Source organism: Quercus robur, chromosome 10 (assembly GCF_932294415.1).
Source record: "Quercus robur chromosome 10, dhQueRobu3.1, whole genome shotgun sequence".
NCBI lineage: Eukaryota > Viridiplantae > Streptophyta > Magnoliopsida > Fagales > Fagaceae > Quercus > Quercus robur.
In genome coordinates this window covers 13,535,024-13,554,820 of record NC_065543.1, presented here as the reverse complement: position 1 = coordinate 13,554,820, position 19,797 = coordinate 13,535,024, and the positions used below count along the sequence as shown (strand labels likewise).

The following is a 19,797-nucleotide window of genomic DNA, read 5'->3' as shown; positions in this document are numbered from 1 at the left end:
AGCCATTCTGCTTTTGATTGATGCTTTTTGAGTCTTTTTTTTAGGCTTTTGAGTGATGCTGTTTCTTCAGTATGTTCCACGCGCCTAAAAGGTAACGCCCGTACTTTGATAGAAGAATTTAAGTAATTTTCGTAATTTTTTGAAATACGTGTGAATAAAAAAATGTATAAAAATATATATAATGTTGTTTAAAAATTGAAAATATGTAGTTTAGATAGCCTACGAAATAAGACCTCAGTCACCAGGAAAGTGATGCTGGCTTTTGAGTATTTTCCAATTACCTCTTTAGTGAGGTGTTTTTTTATCAAGCGTGGGCTGGACCATAGGAGGTATGTGCACTCTACAAAATGCCTATATCAATGTGATAACTTTCTTCGCCTGAAATCTTGCGGTAATTTTATGTAAAACATGGAAAATTCACGAGTCTCACCGTATTATTTCAACTAAATTTTACCTTTATCTATAGTATGTTTAGTAAAAATTTTTTAATGTTTGCAAAATAAGCAGATTCTAAATAAACCCTAAGTGTCCATTTAGATAGCTTATTTTTTGTCAGCTTATTTTACTATTGAACTTATTTTTGCTACTATTTATAGGCTTTGCTGCACTTTTTGATACTATTGATGGCTCTACTATACTATTTCAATTAACTTTTACATTTATCTACAATACTTTTAGTAAAAAGTTTTCAGTTTCAGCAAAATAAGTAGATTTCAAACAAACCCTAACGACGCCACTATACTATTTCAACTAACTTTTACCTTTATCTATAATACTTTCAACAAAGTTTTCAGTTTCAGCAAAACGTGTGCATATGACTCTAAATTAAAAGGCTAACTTATTTTACTATTCAACTTATTTTATTATGTATAGATTTTACTGTATTTTTTGATAGTATTTATGAATTTCATTATACTATTTTTAACTAACAATTACTTTTATTTACAATAATTTCAAAAAAAAAATTAATTTCAGTAAAGTAAGGATCCCACACAAAAGCCAAGCGTGTGGGACACGCTGAACGTGAAGAAGAAAATTGGCTGAAAAAAAGCAAAGCCCTTCTGCTTTTGAGTAATGCTGGCTTTTGAGTGATGCTATTTCTTCAGCATGTTCCATGCGCCTAAAAAGTCAGGAGATGTTTGGTGTATATGTTTGAAAATACGTGTTTTGTTATTTGAAAACATGTGTGAAAATATGTGTGGGTGAAAAAATGTATGAAAATACATGTTATGTTATTTAAAAACTGAAAAATGTGTGTTTGAATAGGTGTACCAAACACTAGTCTCCAGGAAAGTGATGCTGGCTTTTGAGTCTTTTCCAATTACCTCATTTGTGAGGTGTGTTTTATCAAGCGTGGGCTGAACCATAGAGGGTATGTGCACCATCTCTCTTAATACATTTGACATTAAGTGTTTGTTTGGCAAAAATTATTTTTGCCAACTTATTTTACTATTTAGCTTATTTTTGCTACTATTTATGAATTTCACTACACTTTTTGGTACTATTCATGGCTCTCACTGTACTATTTCAACTAACTTTTACCTTTATCTATAGTACTTTCAGCAAAAAGTTTTCAATTTTAACAAAATAAGCGGATTCCAAACAGACCCTAAGTGTCTATTTGGATAGCTTATTTTACTATTCAGCTTATTTTTGCTACTATTTATGGGTTTTACTGCACTTTTTGATACTATTCATGGTCCCACTATACTATTTCAATTAACTTTTACTTTTATCTACAATACTTTCAGCAAAAAGTTTTCAGATTTAGCAAAATAAGTGGATCCTAAACAGACCCTAATGACCTCACTATACTATTTCATCTAACTTTTACCTTTATCTACAATACTTTCAGCAAAGTTTTCAGTTTCAGCAAAAAATGTGCGTATGTTTTAAATTAAAAGGTCAGCTTATTTTACTATTTAACTTATTTTATTATTTATAAATCCTACGGTACTTGTTGATACTATTTATAGATTTTTTTTAGAGAGTTTCAACCTATAACGTCCGTTCTCAATGATAGCTCTTTATCATCAGACCAAGACACCAATCAGCTTTTTGATGTAGGTGGGGATTGAACTCCAGATCTCTTATACAATCATCAGAGACTTTACCAGTTGAGTTAACTGAAACTTACTAATATTTATAGATCTCATTGTACTATTTTAGCTAACTTTTACATTTATTTATAATATTTTTAAGGAAAATTTTAATTTCAGTAAAATAAGATTCCAAACAAAAGCCAAGCGCGTGGGACACGCTGAACGTGAAGAAGAAAATTGGCCGAAAAAAAGCAAAGCCATTCTGCTTTTGTGTAATGCTTGCTTTTGAGTCTTTTGAGGCTTTTGAGTGATGCTGTCTCTTCAGCATGTTCCACGCGCCTAAAAAGTCAGTCTCCAGGAAAGTGACGCTAGCTTTTGACCTTGAGTCTTTTCCAATTACCTCATTAGTGAGGTATTTTTTTATCAAGCGTGGGCTGGACCATAGAGGGTATGTGCACCCTACAAAATGCCTATATCAATATGATAACTTTCTTCACCTGAAATCTTGCGGTAATTTTATAGAAAACATGGCAAAAGTTTGTTCAAGACTTATCTTCCTGTCAGCCATTTGCGTGTTCTTTGCTCAAGCCATTTTTGATGATAAGCCAGACTTCAAATATAGTTTTGTGTGTTTAGACAAGGGTAACTACACCAGTAATAGTACCTACAAAGCAGACCTCAATCATCTCCTCTCCACCCTCACTTCCAACACTGAAATTGACTATGGGTTCTACAACTCTTCTTATGGCCGAGACCCTGACAAAGTATATGCAATTGGACTTTGTCGAGGAGATGTTAAGCCAGATGAGTGTCGTACTATTTATAGATCTCATTGTACTATTTTAGTTAACTTTTACATTTATTTATAATAGTTTTAAGGAAAATTTTATTTTCAGTAAAATAAGATTCCAAAAAAAAGCCAAGCGCGTGGGACACGCTGAACGTGAAGAAGAAAATTGGCCGAAAAAAAGCAAAGCCATTCTGCTTTTGTGTAATGCTTGCTTTTGAGTCTTTTGAGGCTTTTGAGTGATGCTATCTCTTCAGCATGTTCCACGCACCTAAAAAGCCAGTCTCCAGGAAAGTGACGTTGGCTTTTGACCTTGAGTCTTTTCCAATTACCTCATTAGTGAGGTGTTTTTTTATCAAGCGTGGGCTGGACCATAGAGGGTATGTGCACCCTACAAAATGCCTATATCAATATGATAACTTTCTTCATCTGAAATCTTGCGGTAATTTTATGGAAAACATGGTAAAAGTTTGTTCAAGACTTATCTTCCTGTCAGCCATTTGCCTGTTCTTTGCTCAAGCCATTATTGCTGATAAGCCAGACTTCAAATATAGTTTTGTGTGTTTAGACAAGGGTAACTACACCAGTAATAGTACCTACAAAGCAGACCTCAATCATCTCCTCTCCACCCTCACTTCCAACACTGAAATTGACTATGGGTTCTACAACTCTTCTTATGGCCGAGATCCTGACAAAGTATATGCAATTGGACTTTATCGAGGAGATGTTAAGCCAGATGAGTGTAGTACTATTTATAGATCTCATTGTACTATTTTATCTAACTTTTACATTTATTTATAATAGTTTTAAGGAAAATTTTAATTTCAGTAAAATAAGATTCCAAACAAAAGCCAAGCGCGTGGGACATGCTGAACGTGAAGAAGAAAATTGGCCGAAAAAAAAAAAAAGCAAAGCCATTCTGCTTTTGTGTAATGCTTGCTTTTGAGTCTTTTGAGGCTTTTGAGTGATGCTGTCTCTTCAGCATGTTCCACGCGCCTAAAAAGTCAGTCTCCAGGAAAGTGACGCTGGCTTTTGACCTTGAGTCTTTTCCAATTACCTCATTAGTGAGGTGTTTTTTTATCAAGCGTGGGCTGGACCATAGAGGGTATGTGCACCCTACAAAATGCCTATATCAATATGATAACTTTCTTCACCTGAAATCTTGCGGTAATTTTATGGAAAACATGGCAAAAGTTTGTTCAAGACTTATCTTCCTGTCAGCCATTTGCCTGTTCTTTGCTCAAGCCATTATTGCTCAGCCAGACTTCGAAAATAGTTTTGTGTGTTTAGACAGTAAGGGTAACTACACCAGTAGTAGTACCTACAAAGCAAACCTCAATCATCTCCTCTCCACCCTCACTTCCAACACTGAAATTGACTATGGGTTCTACAACTCTTATTATGGCCAAGTCCCTGACAAAGTCTATGCAATTGGACTTTGTCGAGGAGATGTTAAGCCAGATGAGTGCCGTAGTTGCCTCTATAACACTACAAATTTTCTCATACAGCATTGTCCCAATCAGAAGGAAGCAATGAGACAGGATGAGTATTGCATATTACGGTACTCGTTCCGCAACATATTTGGGATCATGGAAGATCATCCTGTTTACATTCAACCTAATGTTAATAATCAATCTGGCAATTTGGATACTTATAATCAGTTCCTCAGGTCCCTGTTGAATGGCCTAAGAAATCAAGCTGCAGCAGGTGGTTCTCTTCGAAAGTTCGCAGAAGCAAAATCTACGGGAATAAACAACAAAACACAATATGCACTTGTGCAATGCACACCTGATTTGTCTCAAACAGATTGCAGTAATTGCTTGCTTTCGGCATTTGGACAGATTCCTCTTTGTTGTGATGGTAAGATAGGTGCGGTAATTTTTACACCCAGCTGTAATTTTCGGTATGAGGAGTACACCTTCTTTGGCCCCGTAGCTGATATTGCACTACCATCGACCAATACCTCCGTAGCTGATATTGCACCACCATCAATCAATACCTCTGCCGCAAAAGGTACTTTTCCTGCATAATTTCTCAAGTTTCGAAACTAACTAGAATATTATATAACACTTGAAAATTTTTGTGTGAACATTAATTTTTATGATTTTTGCAGGAAATGATGGTAACAAATCTCAAACGGTAATCATAGTTGGGTCCATTATTGCTTTTGTAGTAGTAGTGGTACTAATAATAATCTTCTGCATCTACCTAAGAGTTCGGAAGCCAAGGGAGAAACCAGAAAGTAAGTTAATTAATTGGTTTATTGTTAAGAAAGTATGAAACCACTGCGGAATTTTATTAAAAAATCTTATAATATGACGAAATACTTATATAAGATAAACTAGACATTAACTCATGCATAGACAAACTATTAAAAGTGATATCTAAAAGACATAATTTGCAAAATTATGGTCGTAGGATGTATTACAATTCATGTAATATAAGTATTTTCTAAAATAAATACTAAATAAACACTTTTTTCTACATATTTTATAACACTATTAGTCATGTAAATTTTCTAACATAAAAATTGATAAGTAAGAGCGTAGAGATTTTATTTTTTTAATAATTCAATAGTTATAATAGGAGTATATTTTAACATAAAAAGCAAACAAAAGCCGTTTTCATGAAAAAATTTGGTTTGGTTTGATTTTTTTTTTATTTTTTTTATTTTTATAGAGAAAAATTGCATTAAGTTTTATTGGGTCTGAATTCTAAACAGTGAAAAGAAACCATAAACAGTCAGACACAAAATGAAATAAAATCTTTTCAAAACAAATATAGAGAAAGACATTAGTTTTGTATACAAACGTTAAAGCCAAGATCCACATACACAAACAAAAAAAAAAAAAAACAAAAAAAAAAAAAACAAAAAAAATTGAAATAAACAACCAACGATCATGGGCGGCTTTACATTAAGGCCAGGGGGTTCAAATGAACCCCCCGACCTGGCCCAAACAAAATTTTTATATATAAAATTTTTATTTATTTTTTTCATTTGACCCCTAAAATAAAAATTTGAACACTCTAATCCTAAATTTTGTTTGAACCCAATTGGAATAAGCTTGAACCTTGAATATGATCATCTTGATTTTAATTTCACAATATTTTTACAATAATATGAGGTAAATTGTAATTGCTTTTTATCTGGACCCACAAACAATATTTTTTTTTATCTACCTTTAACAATTGGCCACCTAGATTTTGTTGTGAAATTTTTTTGAAAGTATTGTGTCAATTCCAAAAAAATTTCTTATTCATTAATATATATATATATATATATATGAATATTCTTTTCATGATTCTGGCTTACTTTGCCGTTGACAACGAAGTGAAGTTGTTTTTCCTTGCACTTTTCTTCTTTATTAATTAAAAAAAATTACATCACTGTTACAACCAACACATCTATACAAATTTGTATCTATATTTGTAATCTTTTCCTCATTCTCTCTATCTCACTTTCTCCCTTCTATTTTTTTCTTAGTTTTTCTTTTTATATCCAATTCAAAGAGAGTGACTATACCTACTTTAAGAAGTCATCCACTTCAAACGCAAAAACTTATATCAATTACTATTTTATTTTCTTAGTTTCACATTTACTCCTAGTCCTACTCCTAAGTGTGTTACTAGTCTTCTCCTTCTTTATCATATATTTTTATATAATTGATATTACATATAAATATAATAAGTTATTATTAACTTGACAAAAATGTATGATTAATAATTTAATTATATTAGTTTATGCATTCAATAGTTGTTGTCTTACCTATTTTATAACAATTTTAGACTATTGTATAATATAGTTATATTGTATACTAAATTATATTTAGAATATTATTTTAAATTATTGTATATAATATGGAAGTTTATCTATACAAAAAAAGATTAATCATTTAATTTTTTACTTACTCCTCATGACAAATGACAAATTCCTAACTTTGCCATTGCTGACTCTCATAGAAAAATATCGTGGAGCCGCCAACGAAGAAGCTAAAGTTGTAATCAAAATATGCCAAAACTATTTCGAAAATAAAAGCGTGAATGAGAGAATTCTTACCTCGATAGAGAGATTTCAAATCAGAACACCTAAAGAGAAAGAGCGAGAGATCAAGAATGCTTAGTATATATATAGAGGCAACGTCCCCAAGAGAGAGGGATTTCTTTTTCTATTTGGTTTGGATTTTACTTTGATATGGTTTTTTTTTTTTTTTTTAATCCTAAGTTTTTAAAAAGCTGATGTGTCAAAATTTTAAAATGTCAACAAAAAGTAAAAGACTTTTGTTTCATATAATAATTAGTATTATGTCCTTGCGATGCACAGCTTAATAAAAAAATTATATATAAATTTTAAAAAATATTTTTTTTGATAATATAATCAAATCTAATAACAAATAAAATAGTAAAAATATTTTTTTAAAATTAAGTTACATGGAAAATGTATATTATGTAAGTTTTTTTTTTTCAAAAAAATATATTATAAAATATTTTTAAAAATTATGGCAAGTTTTAAATTTCTAAAAGCTCTTAGTAGTAAAATTGTAATATATATGTACGTATGGAACTTAAAAATCTTTCCATAATACTTGCTAACATGTATGGTAGCGGAAGTATTAATCATATATAAATTTCTTATATATATATATGACTAAAAACAAATTCCATAAATTACAAAGATGTAAGTATTTAGACTGCAATGTAATGTTTACATATAAATTATCAGTCATAGCCATTTTAATGTTGCCATAAGTGAGGAAATAATCAACATAATCAATGAAGATTTTGGATTGTAATCAAATTAAGAAGAAAATAGATGATGAAAAAAATTTGTAGTGTAATTAAATTAAGATTTTTATCAACTTAGAAATTATAAGAGAAGAAGATAAGGAAAAAAAAATTATATATATATATATATATTTTTTTTTTTCTTTACGAGTAGTAATTTGTTTTTTTATTGATTGAATTTAGCATTCTTAAATGGTTTTAGTTCAACTCAACTTCTCTTAGATTCAAACTTAATCTGTGGAGGTGTGAAAAATAATCATGTTAACTCAATCATATATCACGTTGCTGTTTTTTTTTTTTTTTTAATCCAAAAAATTGCAGCTAATAGGTGTAATAATATAATTTAAATGTAAAAAAGGATTAGATGAAGATGAAAATTAAGATGAAATAGATGGAGAAAATAATTTGGATTGTAATTAAATTAAGATTTTTATCAACTTAGAAATTATAAGAGAAGAAGATAAGAAAAAAAATTATAACTATTTTTTAAAATATTCTATAAATATTGCTGCAATTTAAGATGCATTAGACCTCTTTCTTTTCTTAGTGTAGTATATAGTTACTGCAATTTAAGATGCATTAGACCTCTCTTTTTTAGTGTAGTATACAGTTATTGCAATTTAAGATGCATTAGACATTTTTACTTAAAGAAAAAAAAAAGATGCATTAGATTTTTTTTTTTTTTTTTAGTGGAGTAATTAAAAAATAAGGAGAATTAGATTACACTACGTCTACGTTGCTGCAATTTAAGATGCATTAGAATTTTTTTTAATGTAAATTTTATCTTTTTAAAATCTAAAAATCTGTTATTATTTTTTTTTTTTTGCAATTCGGTGCCTCCGCTGGGTACAACCACAGCGCCTAAGCTCAACTTTTATTATGTAGTATATAATATAGATAAAAGGGTCATTTAATCTATTAAGAGTACATTTAAAAATAGTTTTGTACCATTCGCATTAACTTATACAAAAATTCACGTCTATTTTAGCATAAGACCTTACTTTTTCTATTCTACATAACCACTTTTCCAAAACATACACATTAAATTATTTATTCTACACTCTATTTTATTTAAATAAACACTTTTCATTCTTTATTTATTATTATCTTCATAAATAGGGAGAGAAAGAGAGAAAGACAGAGAGAGAGAGAGCGAGAGAATATGATGTGAGTAAGAGGTGAGAGAGAAAAAAATTATGAAATACAACATCATACACGGTTACAAATGTGATAATACATAACATATGAGTCAATATTGATCTATTTTCAACATATTTATCATTTTGCCTAATTAACTCCGTCCATCTTTTCAACATGCAATTCAACGGTGGGATTTTCAAAATATTAACTCGAAAAAAAGTTATTAAGTTATGTTATTGAGGTAATATTTTGAAATTTTCATCATTGGATTGCATATTTTCTGTGTTTTTATCATGTCAAATTTTATGCTAATCGAATATTATTTACTATTCTATCCATAGACTAACTTTTTATGCATAATTTAAAATTTAACCAATTTATGGATAAGGTAGTTATTGATCTCTGGTCATCTTAAAATTTCATATGCATAAAGATTATAAGAAGAAAATATAATCTAACAATAAATATTTTAAAATTGACAACCAATAAAAAATTGAGTGGTGTAACGTTTCTAGAATTTACACCAAGTATAACTTGATCTTGACGTTATATATATATATATATATATATATATATATATATATATATATATATATCATTCATGTTTACGAATAGTAAATAACATTTTATTAGCACGAAATTTGGTAAGTACATAGATAACTTGTAATTTTCAATGGTAAAGTTTTCAAATTATTAAATTAATGAAAAGTTATTTGATGATGTAACACGTAATCTAACCGTAATAAAGTTCAACTTTTTTTTTTTTTTAAGAAGACAATAAAGTGTAACTTGATCATGACTGTATACATTATGTGTGTGTGTGAATTTAAAATTAATATGTTAGCTTAGGAGATTCAAAAAAAAAGTATTCTTAAGGGGGGCTCATAATTTTCGGACCAAAGTATAACAAGCAAAATTTTGATTATATTTATTTAATAAAAAAATATTTTAAAAACAGTGCTCCTGGGGAAAAAGTTTTTTACAGATGAAAAAGGCAAAAAGGAAGATGGAAAAAAAAAAAAAAAAAAGTTTAAAGAGTATTTTAGTCTTAACGGGAGTATTTGAATTTTTTTTAAATTTCTTTTTTTATGCTTTTCTGACATTCACCCAAATCTGTTGTTGTTTCCTGTTCATCATAAAATGCAGGGATATGTTAGTCAATTACTATAGCTTAACGAATGCCCCTGGATGCACTTAGGGCGATCCATTCCATAAATTAATGTTAAATTAAATTATATACTTGGTAATTAATGATATGTAACATTGTAAAACTTATGTAGTAAAATTTATAGCATTCTAAACACTACTCTATTGCTTTTTTTTTTTTTTTTATAAGAAGACAAAAACTTTTATTTAGAATGGGAATCAAGTACAAATATCACGGGCACATGCGTGCTCAATTAAACGAGGACACTCCTCTAGCCATGCAACGTAGCTCTCTACACCACTTGCAAATTGGGCCAATAAGTGGGCAGGGATATTTCCCTGCCAACTACCGTTTGGTATGGGAAAAAGCTTGGGATCTAAAGTTTCATACAAGATGCAACAGTCCAGATACAATATTTTGCATAGACGAAGACACCCCACTCACACCTTTAAGTGTGTTGCAGATACTGAGGGAGTCGCCCTCAAAAGTGACATCTCGTACTCCCACATCCAATGCAAACTGGACAGCAACCTCCATTGCTTTGGCTTCAGTCTCCAACACACCTAATGGACGAGCGAGCTTTTGGCTTAGAGTAGCAACCACTTCTCCTACCAAGTTACGTATCACCACCCCAATACCAATCTGCTTCCATTTGGTGAAAACTACCCAATTAACATTGACCTTGTAGCTACCCGGTATTAAGGGACACCATTTGGTTTCCTTTGTAGGCGCCGCTCTCATTGGTTGTGGTTTCTCATTCACCACCTGAAACTCGTCCAATAACCTTAACGAGCTTCTTATGATAGCTAATCCATTTCTGCGCACTCCACCATGTCGTCTCTCATTTCGGTATTTCCATATTCCCCAGCACAACATGATTGTATGCTCCACCAAGTCAAGGCATGAGTTCGACCATTGTTGTAACTTCCACAACGCATCTATGAGCTTCCATCTATGAACTTCCAAGATGGGTTGATTTCGATAGGCAAAATCAACTTATTGGATGACCACACCTCCTTTGCACTATCACATAGCCAAAAAATATGGCATGCAAATTCCGGCTCTTTCCCACAGGATTCACACAGATTATCCTTGGTGATGCGTCTCTTCCATAAGTTCTCCTTTATGGCTAAGATGTCTCTACATGCCCTCCATGCAAAGTGCTTGATCTTGTTCAACACCTGCATATTCCAAAGGTCCTTCCAAAACTGTTTCAGGGCAGCAGGATTTGAGCTTTCAAGCGAGTTCCTTTCATTCGATATGTCTTGGGCCAGCCTATATGCACTCTTTACTGTAAACTTCCCGTTCTTACTTTCCGCCCATATCAGACAATCTCTAGCTCCATGTGTGCTTAGAGGGATGCTTAATATTGCATCCACATCTTGGGGGAGGAAAACTTGGCGAACCAGGTGCTCTTTCCATTCCATTTGGTCACCATCAATTAGGTCACAAACACGTGTCACTTGCAGGCCTGGATTCTTGGGTGTTACTACCCTATATGTGCTCGGGTTATGAAGCCACTTGTCTTTCCATATCTGAACTTGTTCACCATCCCCCACTTGCCATCTTACGCCTCTTTTAACCACTGCCTGAGCTGCTAATATACTTCTCCAAGCGAAAGATGGCTGACTTCCTAAGGTAGTCTTAAGAAAATTACACCTTGGGAAATACTTGGCCTTGTATACTCTATAGAAAGTGAGGTTGAGTTTGTCTGCAGTCGCCGCCCCTGCTTCGCCATTAAAGCCAGGTTGAACATTTTCAGGTCCCTAAAACCCATTCCACCTTTTTCTTTCGGCAGACACATCTTCTCCCAACTCATCCATGCTAGCTTCTTCTCCTCCTTCACTTGTCCCCCACCAAAATTGTCTTACTATTCTGGTCAGCTTGTCACATAGAGTATCAGGTAGCTTGAAGCAACTCATTGTATATGATGGTACTGCTTGGGCAACTGCCTTTATCAGAATCTCCTTCCCTGCACTCGACAATAATTTTTCCTTCCAACCCGCTAGTTTATTCGACACTCACTGCTTCAACTGGACAAACGTGTTCCTCTTAGACCTACCTACCAAGGATGGGAGTCCTAGGTAAGATTCATGTGGTTTTATGACTTGCGCACCAAACATCATCTTAATTGTCTCTCTAACTTCGTTGGTTGTATTATGGCTAAAGAATAATGAAGTTTTATACCTATTCAATTGCTAGCCTGAGGAGGCTTCATATACCTGTAATACCCGCTGGATTTCCTCACATTCCTTTCTTGTGGCCCTCCCAAAAATCAGACTGTCATTGGCGAAAAATAGGTGTGAGATTCTAGGCCCCCTTACTGATGCCGCAACACCCCTTAGTTCCTTCCTTTGGACAGACTTGTGTAGTAAAGTAGATAATCCTTTAGCACAAATAAGGAATAGGTAAGGTGACAGCGGGTCCTTGACGTAATCCTCAAGTTGGAGTAATTTGACCACAAGGCTTCCCATTGATGTGCACTACATATGTAACAGATGATACACATCTCATGACCAGTCGAGTCCAATTCTCATGGAAACCCATTTGGGCCATTATTTGCTGTAAACAGCCCCATTCCACCCGATCGTAGGCCTTACTCATATCGAGCTTCAAACCCATCTCCCCACATTTACCTTTCTTCTTCCTGTTGATGTGGTGCATCAGCTCATGAGCCACTAGCACGTTATCAATGATGAGTCTTTCTGAAACAAAGGCACTTTGATTCTCACATACTATATCCTGCAAAACCAATTTCAGCCTGTTCACCACTGCTTTGGATGCTAGCTTGTAGGCCACATTACACAAGCTAATAGGTCGATAGTCCATCACTCTTTTAGGATTTTTAATTTTGGGAATGAGAACGTGGGTTTTATGAAACTTAGGAGGAGCTGTACCATTGTTAAGAAAATCCAAAACAGTCTGTATAACAATAAAGTTTACAGTAGGCCAAAAGTGCTGATAAAATAAGGGGGGCATACCATTGGGTCCTAGTGCCTTCATGGTGTGCATTTGCTTCAGAGCTTGCTCAACCTTAAAGGCTTGGAAGTCTTGTAAGAGTCTGGAATTCATCATGTCCGTCACTTTGGTATGGATGGCATCAATAAGTTTAGCACTGACATTTAGTTGAGAGGATGTAAAAAGTTGCTCAAAATACTCCACAAAAATCCTCCCAATCATCTCTTCATCCTCCTGCCAAGCGTCGTTAGAGTCCCTGATTCGGTGGATGGTATTCCGTTGGTGTCTGTTAGAGGCCTTGGCATGAAAAAAGGAAGTGTTATGGTCCCCCGACCTCGACCAACAATTTATCGACCTCTGATGCCACATATCTTCCTTAACCACCATCAACCGGTTCAGCTCCAACTTTTTTGCATGAATCTCCTCCATCCGTACAAGACCATCATGACTCCTTTCCAACCATTGGAGTTTTTTCTGTAGTGCTGAGATCTTCTGACCCACATGACCAAACGTGGTTTTGTTCCAAGTAAAGAGTGACTTCCTACATTCATCTAAGCACTACATGAACTGGTGCTGGGTGCCCATACTCCTTCCTCTCTCCCATGCATCATTTACCACTTCCTTACATTGTTTGTCTATTAGCCACATAGATTCAAACTGAAACAACTTTGATCTTCGAGGCGCTTGCTGTCCAGTTTGGGAGGTTTTGAGAACCAACATATTGTGGTCCGACATTGAGGTGGCCACGTGGTATAGCCTAACACTCGGGAACATTGTCATCCAATCCAACGATACCAAAGCCCTGTCCAAGTGTTCTCTAACCCAACCTCGTGCCCCCATTCTCCTGCTCCAGGTATAATCCACTCCAATATAACCTAAGTCTCGAAGTTTGCTACAGTTTATTGTTGTCCTAAAATTATTCATCTGCCATTCCGGCCTTAAACTACCCCCCACCTTCTCCCCAAGGTGTAGTATTTCATTAAAGTCTCCTATGCAAATCCAAGGTAGAGCATATCTTCTTTCCAACTCCTCCAACAATCTCCATGATTCCTCTCTTTTACCAGTTTCTGGATGACCATAGAAGCTGGTAAACCTCCACTTCCTGTTACCTTGATCGTTAGTAACTATAGCATTAATATGGTGAGGAGAGTAAGTTTGAACATCCACCTTCGTAGAGCTTCTCCACAAGAGCGCCAAACCCCCTCCCCGCCTTACACTTGGTACTATTAGACCCTGTTGCTGATCCAGTTTGCTCTTGATTCAATCCATTTCCGATACTACAAGCTTGGTCTAATAAGAAAGGCTAAAGTGGGATCTTCCTCCAAAACCACCCTCTGGAGAGCTTTAACTGTGCAGGGGTTCCCAAGCCCTTGATAGTTCCAGCATACTTCACTCATTGCTCCCGGCAGGGCTATCCTGTAGCCGCCGCCGATCCCAATTGTTGTGCCATGAGTTTACTGAGCACCGAGATCTCCCCTTGTATTTTCTGTTTCCTTCCCACATCCACTTCCATTAAGATTCCTTTCAATGGCGAGTGTAGCTTCCTCTTCAGCCCACCATCCTTGTTATCTGTTACCTCCACCATATCCTGGACTTCATCCACCCCATGTTCATCTCCCCTTTCCTCCTGCATGAAATTTTCCTTCCCCACCACTTTGCATGCATGTTTTTTCTTTTTCTGAACATTGCCCGACATCTCTCTTGTCACTGTCCCACCTGATGCCTTCGTGGTGTATGACCTTAAGGAAAATAAGCAACGGGCTAAGTTTATCTCCTGGCCCTTAGTAATGGTATGAGAAGAAAAAGACTCTAAAGCCAAGCCCGTCTCACTTGAGCCCAATATGGGAGTGAGCCCAACCTTGGGGCCTGCTTTCTTGTCCACCTCTGTGATAGTATTATTTGAATTTAAAAATCCCATCTTCTTTGTCGTGCACTCCTCAAAATCCGAGATTGGATCTGTTGATGGTGGAACTACCATATTCGAAGCAACACATGTAATTGCGGCGACAATCTCTCTTAATTGCTCCTTGAAAGTCGCGGGATTCAAATTATGAGAGATCTTCGCCACTCCACGTGAACGCCACGGTAGTGGGCTTGCCGTGTTAGAGTTAGAACACCACTCTATTGTTATTTAGTTTATTAAAATATTTTTTTCAAAAATGATTAATTTAAGATTAATGATTACCACACGTAGTGTGTTTGCACACATAAGCTGAAAATACAATTTCAATTAAAATTGTGATTTTTTTTTTTCAATTTCACAATTATAATTGAAATCGTGTTTTCAAAATATAATTGCAAAGGTTGTGTGTAATAATAATTAGTCTTAATGTTTTTTGAGAATACTAAATATTTTAACACACACACAGGGAGAGGGGAAAAGGTTTTTTAATGAAACTTACAATGGTGTATATCAAAAAGAGCCTAATGTTAAACTACTACATAATTTGGTGAATATTTCTTATAAAATGATACTTAGCTTCCACCAATTAACTTTCAATATGTTTGGTCAAGAAATGACTTCCATTAAAATAACTAGAAAATTATTAAATACTACTCTATTTGGTAGAAAATTATTAAATACTACTCTATTAGGCATCTAGACTTTCATAAATAATTAGGTTTTGAGAGGTTAGACAAAAAATTTCACACCCAATTGATGTGGCAAAGTGTTAGTAGTAGGTAAAATTAATGTCGGTTATGGGTCCAGCTAAAAACAAGTATATTTTTACCAATTCAACTATTATAAAAAATGTTATGAAATTTGTTGTGCACATTAATATTGCCTGATAGGTTATTGGTGTTACATGCACGTATTTTAAATTGTGTAGCTCTCTAAATAAGACACTAATAAAATCTTGTTCAGGCCAAGCAGTGGAGGAGATTGGAAATGCGGAATCCTTGCAGTTAGACTTTAAAACTATTAAAGTAGCAACAGATGACTTTTCTAATGCAAATAAGATTGGAAAAGGTGGATTTGGTGTTGTTTACAAGGTACTGTTACATTATCATTAACTTCAAAAAGAGATAATTTAATGGGCAGACCAACCTCATGATTGAAGTAGGCTATTGGTTCAAACAGTTTCCTTTCCACCCCATGGATTTGGCTGCTGGGCCATACAATACGACCGGATTAACCGAAAACCGTCCACCAAAATGGTTCTTTAACTCTAAAAACTGGCTCATGCAAAAAAATCAGTGAACCGTGTGAATCGCGGTTGAACCTTCGGGTTTGAAAACCATGGATGGTCCTCGCAGGTTCAGTTAAAAGCTTTTCTTTCTTCCTATTTTGGGTACTTACAGGCTCAGCCATTGTTGAATCGTCATTCTTCAACCTTGGACCTTTAGATCGCGCCACCATTTCGTCTTATTCTTCTTCTCAGTCTCGCTCGCTCTCTCTATCAAGGTTTTGGTGACTGCTGTTTCTGCATTTTTCTCTCTGCGTTTTTTTTTTTTTTTTTTTTTTTTTTTTTTTTTTTTTTTTTTTTTTTTTTTTTTTTTTTTTTCCTGATTGTTGTTTCTGCATTTTTCTCTCCCTATGCGTTTTGCCTTTGCACTCTGCTGTCTTCTGGTCTACTCTGCAAATGATCCATGATGGACAACTTGCTTTTCAGTCATCCACTAAATAATTGTTGTCAACCACTTTATTTTTAAAATGTTATTGGGCTTTGTTCTTCATTTAATCAAATATTTTAATGGTCTGTCCGCCAACTCTTCTAATTCTAGCGTTTGTTTTTGTTTATTTTTTATTTAAAAAATTTTCCTAAATGGTTGACTATTCAAATGGGCTTGGGCATAAAAAAATTATTGGGTAGTGAAATGGGCTTGGGCATAAAAAAAAACTATTGAGTAGTCAAAAGGGCTTGAGCATGACTTAAGATAATTTAGACATAAGCTCCCAATCCTTCCATAAAAAAGTAATTTATTAAGCTCTAAAAAAAATTATTTATATTTGGTTAGAATTTAATATTTTTTATTTGCCTTATGAAAGTTATGATATAAAAAAAAATTAAAAAATAAATTGAAAGATAGATCTTTATATTTATTTGAACGATTTTACTTAATTTTTCTATTTTTTACTAATTTAATATATTTATTTATATTTTAAATAATTATTAAATTAATTATGATATCATTAAGGTTCAACCTCAATTCATTCTCAAAAATTTTAAACTTCTCATTTTTACGGTTCATTGAACAATCCGGATTTCAAAACCATGACCCACCCTCAGCCCAATTGGAAAAGTATGTAGTTAGGATCCACATGTCGAGTCCAAAGGGTTAAATATGTTTTAACCTAATATGTTTTCAGGGTAAACTCTCCAATGAACAAGTTATTGCTGTGAAAAGGCTTTCAAAAAATTCAGGACAAGGAGATCTTGAATTTAAGAATGAAGTTTTGTTAGTGGCCAAGCTTCAACACCGAAATTTAGTTAGACTCCTAGGATTTTGCTTGGAAGGAATTGAAAGGCTTCTAATTTATGAGTTTGTGCCTAATGGAAGTCTTGATCACTTCATTTTTGGTATGATTTTATTTCTACCTTTATTTCAAATTATATTCATTGTAATTTTTTTTTTAACATGTCTTTTGTGGGTAGATTTCCTTCATATTTTAATCCAATATAAAATATTTGATTGAATATGTAGATCCAATAAAACGTGAACAATTAGATTGGGCAAGACGTTACAAAATCATAGGAGGCATTGCTCGAGGTCTTCTCTACCTTCATGAAGATTCTCGACTTCGTATTATTCATCGGGATCTCAAAGCAAGCAATGTCCTATTAGATTCTGAAATGAATCCAAAAATTTCAGATTTTGGTATGGCAAGATTGTTTGAAGTTGATCAGAGTGAAGCCAATACAAGTAGAATTGTGGGGACCTAGTAAGTTTCATACTTTTTTTGTATGACAATCTAGTATCTTACATAGGTATACTTTATGTTTACATTGTACCAAAAGAAACAACATGAGAGTATTAATAAGTATTGTTGAAAATAATTGTGTATGTGCAGTGGATATATGTCTCCAGAATATGCAATGTATGGACACTTCTCAGTAAAGTCTGATGTCTTTAGTTTCGGTGTGCTAATGTTAGAGATAATAAGTGGACGGAAGAATAGCTCCTTCGGAAATGGAGAGAATATTGAGAACCTTTCAAGCTATGTAAGTATTATTATTTTTAGGTCTAATAACAAATAAATCTCGTAGGTAGGATTCCCTGTTCAAACCCCATCATGTGGTGGGATAGGGGGAGGGGAGGATTAAACTCCTCAGCAGGAGTGGATAAATTTGAAACAATACACTTAGCTTTATGACGTGGAGTATTCTACCCGTTGGCCTTGGTACCTATTAGTATGGCACTAATAATGTCCATAAAGTAAAATTATTGGTGTAGCTTGTATAGCTAATTGGCTTTAAAGGAAAGCAAGAAATACATCCAGTTGTGTAGCCCAAATATATTTCTTTTTAAAACACAAAATAAAATAATTTTCTCTTGATTTCTAAATTCATCAATTTAATTTATCTTGCAGGCATGGAAAAATTGGAAACATGGTATAGTTTCAAATCTTGCAGATCCCACATTGGAAGCAGGTTCAACAACCGAGATAATGAGATGTATTCACATTGGATTACTATGTGTTCAAGAAAATGTAGTTGATAGACCAACTATGGCATCTGTTGTTCTCATGCTGAATAGCTACTCTATTACTCTACCAATACCTTCACAACCTGCATTTTTTATGAATAGTGGTACTAAATCAACCATTTGCTTGCAATGCAAGCATGATTCAAGGGTGACAAAGTCAAATCAATCTAAAAGTAGCTCTGACCAAGCTTCGCTAAATGAGGCGTCAATCACAAAGCTATCTCCTCGCTAATGTTTAATGAATTTGAAAGGTAATACTACTATTTTCCTTATTTATTTATTTTAATTGAAGAATACACAATATATGAGTTATTGATGATATCTTCTCAAAAAATAATAATAATAAAAGAGTTATTGTTGATACATTAACAATGTAGCATTCTTTTCAAAACCCAAACTATTTAGTGACCCAAAAGAAAAAAGAAAAAGTGTTAGGGATTTTTTTTGCTGTATTACATATGCCATTTGATTGCCAAAGTCCTCAAACACCATTCTTGATTTGCTTTCCTCGTGTTTCAGATCAGGGACTGAACCAGGATTCAAACTTAGGAGGGGTCAAAGTTCTTTGTTCAAGAATTTGAAAAAATTGGAATATTAATACTAGAGGTTAACAACGATGCATTATTAGCATTGATTTTTTTTGCTTTTTTTAAAAATCAATAACAGATATTTATAATCAAGAGTTCTGTAAGTCAATTGGCACGTCTTGATATTTTCAAGGTTTGACTGAGGTTGGACCAATTCTTTATGTTGGAAAAAACTAATTTTGCATCTCATACAAAACACATAGTGGAAGCAACACAAGTATCTTGTTCATTCATGTAAGATAACATGAAATATCTAGAATTTTAGAAACAAAGAATAGAAAGGCGTACCTTGATGGAGTGAAATTCAAAAACAAAAGAACTTCGAACTTGGGAAGACCTTCACTTTTCACCCCAATTCCACAAATGCCCAAGATGTGTAGTCTCTCAATCAGTTATATACACACTTGTTTAAAAGAGAATATATATATATATATATATATATATATATATATATATATATATATGAAAAACAATCTTATTCCTCCTTTTATCGTACGTACGTTTTTTTTTTTTTTTTTTTAATTGTCAAAAAGTAGTTACTTTATTTAATAATGTTAGGACATATGTGATTCAATGTTAGGAACATATGTCAACATTTTATGTAATTGGCTAATCCTTTAACAAAACGCACTTTACTTGTAATTGGGTAAATCTAGGATGAGTTTAATGCTTCAAGAAACAAGGTTTCAAGTTCAAGTGTTAAAA

General features: G+C 33.6%; 1 protein-coding gene across 12 annotated transcripts in view; it reads left to right on the top strand.

The window, feature by feature from the left end:
* LOC126703468 (cysteine-rich receptor-like protein kinase 44) overlaps positions 1 to 19,246 on the top strand; it is a 144,304-nt gene extending 125,058 nt beyond the window's left edge. For 6 of the 12 annotated variants that reach the window (XM_050402431.1, XM_050402430.1, XM_050402425.1 and 3 more), the window contains 5 exons: positions 17,224 to 17,379; positions 17,504 to 17,741; positions 17,871 to 18,021; positions 18,390 to 18,756; positions 19,025 to 19,246. In XM_050402431.1, coding sequence (XP_050258388.1) covers positions 17,224 to 17,379; positions 17,504 to 17,741; positions 17,871 to 18,021; positions 18,390 to 18,737 — 893 coding nt within the window. In that variant the 3' untranslated portion in view covers positions 18,738 to 18,756; positions 19,025 to 19,246. Of the gene's footprint in view, positions 1 to 3,431; positions 4,843 to 4,942; positions 5,072 to 15,722; positions 15,851 to 17,168; positions 17,380 to 17,503; positions 17,742 to 17,870; positions 18,022 to 18,389; positions 18,757 to 19,024 lie in introns of those variants that run through there. The other 6 variants (XM_050402432.1, XM_050402426.1, XM_050402424.1 and 3 more) reach the window with 3 other exon arrangements.
* Positions 19,247 to 19,797: the final 551 nt, after the last annotated feature.